Source organism: Anas platyrhynchos, chromosome 24, assembly GCF_047663525.1.
Source record: "Anas platyrhynchos isolate ZD024472 breed Pekin duck chromosome 24, IASCAAS_PekinDuck_T2T, whole genome shotgun sequence".
Lineage (NCBI taxonomy): Eukaryota > Metazoa > Chordata > Aves > Anseriformes > Anatidae > Anas > Anas platyrhynchos.
In genome coordinates this window covers 2265298-2273872 of record NC_092610.1, presented here as the reverse complement: position 1 = coordinate 2273872, position 8575 = coordinate 2265298, and the positions used below count along the sequence as shown (strand labels likewise).

The window sequence follows — 8575 nt, the reverse complement described above, 5'->3', positions numbered from 1 at the left end:
AAAGGGTCGGCTTCAGCCGAGCTGCAGGAGAAGGTCCCCGGCCCGGGGCTGTTTTTCTCTTTGCTCTCTCAGTGCAATATTTTGCTTTGCTTTGACTTCGGGCCCCTAAAGGGAGCTGGACACCAACCGGCGCTAACAAACAGCTCACAGCAGAGCAGAGCCCATTGTTCACCCTATTTTTTATTTATTTATTTTTTTTCCCTTTCCTGCTCATTCCCAGAAGCGTCTGAGCCGGTTTCTGCCTTTCCTGTGGGACGGGAACGTTTCGTTCCTTTCATCTTGGCCTTTCCTACCAGACAGGGCCCAGGCCGTGGCTCCCAGCCCCACCAATTTCTCCGGAGCAGGGCCTGTGGGGGCAGATGGCGTGATGGGGGGGGGAGGGGGGGGCTAAAAGGAGGCGCCTGTCACTTGTGGGTGACATTCCCCTGCTCCAAAACCCCGCAGTGAGGTGGCCTTGGGTCCCCCAGCACCATGTGGGATGCTGGTGAAGGCCCCGTCCAGACGGAGCCAGCAGAAGCGCCCGTCCCAGGGGGGGCATCTCCGTCCCCCCCCGGCTCACCCTGGCCCCACAAAGCATCTTTATCCCCTGATCGCCTGCAGTGCTTCATGTGACCCCCCAGGCCCCTGTGGGAGCTGTCTGATGTGGTGAGGGGCAACAACGGCCCCATTGAGAGCCCTGGCTCCCATTGCCCCCCCTCGCACCCCCCAAGGGCCCTGCTGAGCCTCACGGGACCCCCGGGACCTGGGCTGGGATGGAGCCGTCGCGTCCCGAATGCGGGCACCTCCCCGTGTGGTTGCACCCATGGGTAACCCCGAGACCCTACTGTCCATGGGGGGGGGTGTGGGGTGCACCCCCATGACCCGACTGTCTGCAGGGGGTGTATGGGGGGTGTATGCACCCTCAAACCCATTGCTCATGGAGAGGGGCTGCACCCCTGTGACCCCACTACTCATGGAGGGGTGGGGGGGCTGCATCCCCATGACCCCACTGCCCATAGGGGGTGTATGGGGGGGCTGCATCCCCAAACCCACTGCCTATGTAGGGTGCGTTGGGGGGGCTACATCCCTGTGACCCCACTGCCCATGGGGATGTCCGTGGGGGGGCTACACCCCTGCGACCCCATTCCCCACGGGGTGTGTGTATGGGGGGGCTACACCCCTGAGACCCCCCCCATTTTCCAGTCCCCCCCCCGAGCATCCCGCCCCTCCCGCGGGACCCCACAGCCACGCGTGTGCGGGGGCCCCGTCCAGCCGCCGCCCCCCACGACCCCCAGGACCCCTTCAGGCCCCCTCAAGCCCCCTCCCCGTGCCCGGTGCCCCCCTCCCGGTCCCGTTTAAGCGGGGGGGGGACCCGGGGCGCCGTCGGAAGTGCGGGGCCTGGCACCTCCCCGTTTCCGTTCCCCCCCCCCCAGGCGGCGGCGGCGGCGGAGCTGCGGGCTCGGGGCTGCCGGTGAGCGCTGCCGGCACCGGGGGGGGGACACCGGGTGTGCGTGGGGAGGGGGCGGCAGGGCCGGGAGGGGGACGGCAGGACCCGGGGGGGGCGCAGGAATGGGGAGGGGGGCACAGGACTCGAGGGGGGTCCTGCAGGACCCGGGAGGGGATGCAGGAACAGGGGGGGTCTGCAGGACTCGGGGGGGGGCGTAGGACCGGGAGGGGGGGCAGCAGGACCAGTGGGATGCTGTAGGACCGAGGGGGGAGCTGCACGATCTGGGGGTGCCCGCAGGACTTGGTGGGGGGGGTGGGAGCAGGACCGGGGGGGCTGCAGAAGGACCGGGGGGGGGGACGGGACCAGGGGGGACCTCGCAGGACCCGGGGGGGGGACTCAGGACCATGGTGGGGGTCTGCACCAGGCCACCCCGCACCATCAGGGCTCATCCCCACGGGTGACCCCATAAATAAATGTTCCTCCTGCTGGAGCCTCATCTCCTTCCCGGCAAACCTCCATCAGTGTGGCACTAATTAATTAATTAATTAATTGGCGGACACAGGCACGAGCGTGCCCCCCAGCCCTTGCCAAAAGGAAGCCATAAAACCGTGGCTCCAGGCGGGGTGCTTGCCCCAGCCGTGCCCCCCCTGCCCCCGTGGCCATTTGGGGTTCCCAACCCAGAGGCACCTCAAAACCCCGGGGGCAGGAGTTTGGCCTCGGCAGCTTTAAATGAGGCAAACGAAGTACGAGGGCGTTTGCCTCCTTGTTTGGCCAGCCCTTGTACCCACTTGCCATACCTCACAGCATGCCCTGACCCCCCCCAGCACCCCAAACCCCCCAAACCCCTTATCCCACAGCCCCCTGGCTCTATTTTGATGCCAACCCGGTGCCTGGCTCTCTCTTGCAGGCAGGAGCCCGGCGAGATGTTTGCCATCTGCCCGCCCGATGCCCCATCGAATTCCCCGTTCCCGGGGGTCCCCACGCTGGGCGCAGCCTTCCCGGGGGCGGGGGGGGGCTGCGGCCCCGACCCCAACTGCAACTTCTCCGGGGAGGGGTGCGACAGCAACCAGAACTGGAGCCAGCATGCGCTGGGCAGCGACGGGGCCGGGGGGGGCGAAAACACGCCAAATCCCTCCGATAATCTGCTGTTATTAACGCGGAGACAGGAGGGGCAGGGCGGGCTTAGGGACACCCCCCCGAGCGCAGCGCGTCCCCCCGAGGAGGGCGAGCGCAGCCCCCCCGAGGGAGCGGAGGTCGGGGGGGCGGTGGGTGGCGAGCCCCCAGGGTCCCCCGTGGAGGACAATGGCTACGCCAGCAGCGCCCTTAGCATCGACAGCCCCGACAGCGCCTGTGGTGGCTCTTGGGACCCCCCTGGTGCCCCCCCTGTGGTCGAACCCCATCCTGAACCCCTGTTCCCGGTGCTGGCGGAGGCGGTGCAGCACCTCCAGGACAAGGAGCGCTTCAAGGAGCGGGAGAAGGAGAAGCACCACGTGCAGCTGGTGATGTACCGGCGCCTGGCCCTGCTGCGCTGGATCCACGGCCTCCAGCAGAAGGTGGTGGAGCAGCAGAACCGGCTGCAGGAGAGCTTCGACACCATCCTGGACAACCGCAAGGAGCTGATCCGCTGCATGCAGCAGGGCGCCCCGTGCCCCGGCCTCTGAGAGCTGCCCCAAGCTCCCAGCCGGGGTTTGCTCCTGCTCGCCTCCTGCGCCCCATTTGGAGCCCTTCGTGTGAGCGTTCGGCACCAGGAATTCTGCTGGCCGCAGCCCTGGAGCTCTGCAGCTCCGTGAGGGTTTATTGCTGGATAACGCATCCCAAAGTGGGTGCGCAGTTGAAAGGGGGGGTCTGTGACAGCCCCAGGGCCACCTCGGGTGTTGCGTGGCTCACGCAGCAGAGTTTTAAAGGACATTTCGTCGCCCACCTCTCCTCTTCCTCACTCGGCACATGCACCAGCACTCGAGGCTCCTTGCACGGTGTCACCTCCGTCCCACATCACGGACCTGGAGCAGCCCGGTGGTGCTGTGCAAGCTGTCCTGTGCCGTTCCTAGGGCCTCGCCCCAGTGCCCAGCCTAATGAAGCACATTTAAAGCCCTGCAGATACAATCTGAGCTAAGGCACCAGCTCCAGAGAGACAGAGAGAGGGAGAGAATCACCCTGAAAAGTGACCTCAGAACGGTTAAAAACAATTCCAAGTCTCAACGGCTTCAAATCCTGTATACTTTTTTTTTTTTTTTAATACATATTCAGTATTAGAGAAGAGTTAATTCCGATTTTTTTTACAGCCAGGTTGTAGATATGCACATCCGTGTGCTGTGGGAGCTGCTTCACCGCGGTGCATGATCAGGAAGCCGCTCGCAGAGTCGTGCCGTGTGTGTGTGTGTGTGTGTTAATTTATCACTTTAAAGCAAACAGTATTTTTTTTTCTGAGCTGCGTTTCATCCAGCGAGGACTGCACAGAGACTGTGAGGAACAGCCTCGTTAAACAGAGATTAAAAAGGAGATGCTCTGCATGCCTGCTGTATTTTCCCAAGAGCTTACATGCCGTGTTGTGCTCAAGTTGCTGGTGTGGCAGGAGCAGCACCCTGGGGTCCGGATGCAGTCGGGACTGGGCTGCGCTCCCGCCCTGGCACCAATTTAATTTCAATTTAATTTCTCATCTGGAAAGCCCTGTGCTGCCCCTCTTGTCCCCAGCATGGGGCAGGAGGAGCCCGGCAGTGTCCCCAAAAGCACCCGGCTGCTCCGAAACACCGCCACGCTCGCGCTTGCTCCTGCTCAGCGCCTGCTGCATGCTTCATATCAGCCCACGGGCATCGTGCACGCCCTAATAAAAACCTCGCAGGTGAAACAGCCGAGTGGGTTTGTTCCTTTTCTCCTCTGCAGCATGGTCCCCTCCTGACCCGGGAGCATCACGGGGTGCGGGGCTGGAGCTGCCCCCTCCTGCGCCGAGCCTGGCTCCAGGCGGGCAGCGGCAGGGCTGGGGGGGCAGCTCGGCGCTGATGGGGCTGGAGATAAAAACACCTGAGTGCTGACCCGAAGGTGACTTTGCCTCGGGCCTCGCAGAGATTAAATAGAGATGAAAAAAAGGCCTTTGAACCTTCTTTCACCTTTTTTTTTTTTTTTCTCTCTCCCCTTTCCTGCTTCTCCTCTACAGCCGCTGAACCTCGGGGACCTGAAGGATGCGATAGCCCCGGTTAAAACCCTCGGGGACTGGGGTAGCGGTGTCTGAAGGGGACTCCCGGGCAGGGCAGCTGCCTTTTTCCACCCTTTAAGTCACTGAGGAGTGGGGGCCACGAGGAGCTGTGTCCCCAGCCCCTGCCAGCCGGGTTCGTGGCCGTTTTTTGGCTGCTGGCTCGCGCGAGCCCGCGGCACGGAGGCTCAGGAGATGGAGGGGAACATGAGACCCCCGGGCCGGCTGCTCTCCTGAGCCAGCCGAGCGATTCTCTGTTTGTCTTGGTCGAATGCTTTACACAAATAATTATTTCCAAGGTAAATATTGTGAAAATCCAGATTATTTGCTCAAGAAATGAAAGAATAACTGCGGGAGCAGATCAAAGGGGTGGATCTGCTCCGCCAGCAAGAGGCTTCCTCCCCGAGCGCTGGGAGCCCTGATGCCTGCGCCCCCGGAGCTGGGTGTAGATGGCCAGCCGTGATTTGCAAAATCCACTTCTTCCCAAGTGTTTCCACCCCCAGCTCCGATACCCAAGCGAGATTTGCGAATTAATTAAACCCCCCACGGACCGCAATGGGGAAAACAAAGACGCAAAAACCCACGGGGCTGAGCCTGTGCCAGCTTCGGGGGGTGATGTCCTCGCTCTGCATCCCGGGGGATGGTGACCCAGCAAAGAAATCCCCCCACAGCCCTGTGCCCTGCCCAGCCCCTCGTGGGTGAGGATCCGACCATGGCTGGGCTCAACCTGGCCCCACACCGGGCATTTCTCCATCCTTAGGGATTTCCAACCCTCCAAAAGTAAGGTTCCAGATTCTCCTCCTGCAGATGGATGCTGTGACTCTTGGGGTCTGTGCAGAGCTGCTCCAGCCTTGAAGCCCCCCAGCCTGGTGGCACGAACCAGTGACACCAGTGGGGTCTGGATCTGGCCGCCCGGTGGGGCTGGAGCCGGGGCTCGCACGTGACGGCTTCCTCGGCACGCGGGGAAAATGAGCCATGGACCTCGGGGCATGTGAGCCTGAATTTCCATGCGCAGCAGACAGGGCCCTTTGTTTTTAAGGTCTCCTCTGGAAGTTTATTGTTATTATTATATTAAAGCCCTGCAACACTGGGCCGATTTTACTGCGCAAAGCAAGGTTTGGCACACGGTGCCTTTCTTTAGATGTCAAAATAATGGCATAAAAGAAAATCAAGCATTTAGGAAGGTTTGGAGGGAAATGTTTTACCTTGTAATTTGAATCCAGCCTAACTATTTCCAGTGTTTTGTGGGCTTAAAAAAAGGCCTTTAAAAATAAAATCGTACGATGTGATAACTGATGCCATGAAAGTACAAAAGAAAATGAATCAACGCGGGCCATTAACATCCAGAGATCCAGACTGGGATGCACTTAAAGCCCCCCTTTTTTATGTTCAGCGTATTTCCACTCTGAAAAGTGACTCTAAAAAGGGCATCCTGGGCTCTTCCATTTGTGTCTCGGGGACTTCCAGCTCTCCCACACTTGCTTTGCAGCGGGAAGGGCTTTTCCCCGCACCCGGCAGCCCCGTCCCGCGCCACCGCCCTCCCCGGGGCGAGGAGATGAGCTCAGCCCTTATAGAATCCATATGTGCCGCCGTGGCCGAGCACCTGCCGCTGCCTGGGAGGTCCCAGAGGAGAGGAGAAGAGAGGAGAAAAGAGGGGGAGAAAAGAGGAGAAAAGAGGAGAGGGGAGCAGCTCTGCCCCGCATCACCCAGTGGGCTCAGCCGTCCTGCCCCAGGGCATCCGAGCTGGGCAGCCTTTTCCATGCATCCCCTTATCTGTCGGAGCAGCACGGATCTGCAGCCCCCTGTGCAGGGGAAATAAAAAAGGAACGGGGTCTGGGGCTTCACCCCGTGCCCGTGCATGAGCCAGGGTGGGAGGAGGAGTGGGGGTAAGGGGATGGAGGGACGTGCCCCACTGCTGCGTGGTGAGCATCGCTGAGGGATGCTCTGTCTCTCCTCGTGCCTCGTAGTGGGGAAGACTCCTCACCCAGCCAGGCTTTTTTTTTTTTTTTTTTTTTTTTTTTGTGCAGCCAAACTCTGCACACCCCGAGCATCTCCAAAAACCCACGAGGCACTCAAAAAGGGGCACAGCCCAGCGAGGATTCGCATGATGGTGCCGGCGCCTGCGTGCATCACGCTGCAGACATCACCCGGGCACGTGTGCCGGAGCAAAGCGCACCGGGACGTGACCCCTCGACGTCCCCTGCTCCGGAGGTGTCGCGCTGCCCGCGCCTCCTCTTCATCAGCACCACGATGGGGAAGGCACCGAGCGCTCGGCTCTGCCGCGGTATCTGATGGAAACGCAGTCTGAGCCTGCCTTCTTTAATGATTCCCTTTGAAATGTTGTTGCTTCCGCACATCCCCCTTCGGGGTAGAATATTAAGCAAGAGCAACTCGGCTGGAAATTCAGATTGTTTTCGTGTCTGTTTTCATTTACATTTTAATGATAGAGAAATCTTATAAATCAGGCTATTTGCAGCACAGCTCCTCAAAAGGAAAGGGGGAAAAAATCAGCTGCAACCATCTCACCTCTGCCCTCTGCAAACTGCACCAGGAGCTGGGGACTGCCAACATCTTTCTGCATGAAAATGCTCTTCTTTTTTTTTTTTTTTTTTTGCCCCCTTTTCCAGCTCTGTTTCTGCACAGCCAGCAGTGAGCTGAGCAGGCAGAAAGCAGCTTTTGGGCACTGCTGAGGTCGCGGGGGCTTTGCAGCAGCCAAGGCAGCGGCTTGCTCGGTGACCTGGGTGGTGACAGGCGCTGCACCCACGGGAAGGAGGAGAAGGGACCAAGGAGGTGACCGGGTCTCGTTGCCAGCAGCTCAAACCCATTCAGCCTTCAAACAGGGGCTGGGGGCTTCTCCCCCCGTTGGCAGAGCCCCATCCCGGGACCTGGGTGCGCTCAGCACCTCGCCACCTCCTCGCGTGGGGCAGGGGATCCGGCCCTCCCTGGGAAAACAGCTGGGAGTAAAGATCACTGGAAGAGAAGCAATAAACTCTCGGTTATTCTCCTGCCATTGAGGCCAATCAAGCTGCAAAGAGCGCCTCAAGGCCAGTTGTACATCATTATTTCGGAGCGCGTTCCCCGTGTGATGTAGTGGCTGTCTTGCTGGGGGGGAAGCCTGCGTGGCTTTAAGCAGCCGCGCTGAAATATCTCGAGCCCTGCAAGCAGGGCTTGGAGTCCCGGCAGCCTCCGTGCTGCACTTCAGTCCTCTAAGGGGATAATAATCCGAGCGCCACGCGAGCTCGCTGTCTAGGAGCATTTGATTGAGGGCTTAAAAACAAGGCTTGTGCACGGGCAGCCAAGAAACACCTCCCCGGCCCCAAACGGTGCCGGCTGCAAGGCTCTGCCAGCTCCTTTCGGCTGGGACAGGGGGGAGATGGTGGCTCTGGGATGCTGAGGATGGGCTCCAGAGCCCCCGTGATGCACCCAGAGATGAGCACGACTTCCCCTGCACAAACCCGGGCATGGAAGTGCTGCAGCCTCGTTGCAAAATATTGCTCACCTCCCTGCTCTCCTCCCTGCTCGCCCCCCTGTCCTCCTGGCCCCGGCACCACGAAGCTGGAAGCGGAGGAAGGCTCAGGCTGGGGTGGCTGGAGGCAGGTTCCCATCTTATCTGTGCTTAGACTCAACCTGAAAAAGTGGTTGTGAGCAGCCCTGCCTGGGCTGCACTCCTATCTGGATGTTCTGTTTTGGGCTCATCTCCATTTTTCTCCAGCCTGCCTTAATTTCACTGTTCTTCGGGCAGAGCTGGAAAGGAGAAAGCAGCTCCCAGCTCTCAGTCATGGATGGAGGTTGCATTTGCACTAGAGCAAAAATAAATAAATAAATAAAGACGTTTGTTTTGTTGAAGCCTGTTGAGGGATCTGGTTGCTTCATTTTGCTTTCCAAAAATCTCCTTCCCCACCATGGCATGGCACCGTCCATATTTTTACGGGGCTGGGGAGGAAATGGCACTGCCCTTGGCA

At 60.0% G+C, this 8575-nt stretch overlaps 1 protein-coding gene across 1 annotated transcript; it reads left to right on the top strand.

The window, feature by feature from the left end:
* The first annotated feature begins 1344 nt into the window (after nucleotides 1-1344).
* C24H1orf216 (chromosome 24 C1orf216 homolog) lies at nucleotides 1345-4275 on the top strand. Its single transcript, XM_027443957.3, has 2 exons — nucleotides 1345-1450; nucleotides 2334-4275. Exon 2 carries the CDS (start codon nucleotides 2350-2352, stop codon nucleotides 3085-3087), a length of 738 nt encoding a protein of 245 aa, XP_027299758.3. The 5' UTR covers nucleotides 1345-1450; nucleotides 2334-2349; the 3' UTR covers nucleotides 3088-4275.
* The last annotated feature ends 4300 nt before the right edge of the window (nucleotides 4276-8575 follow it).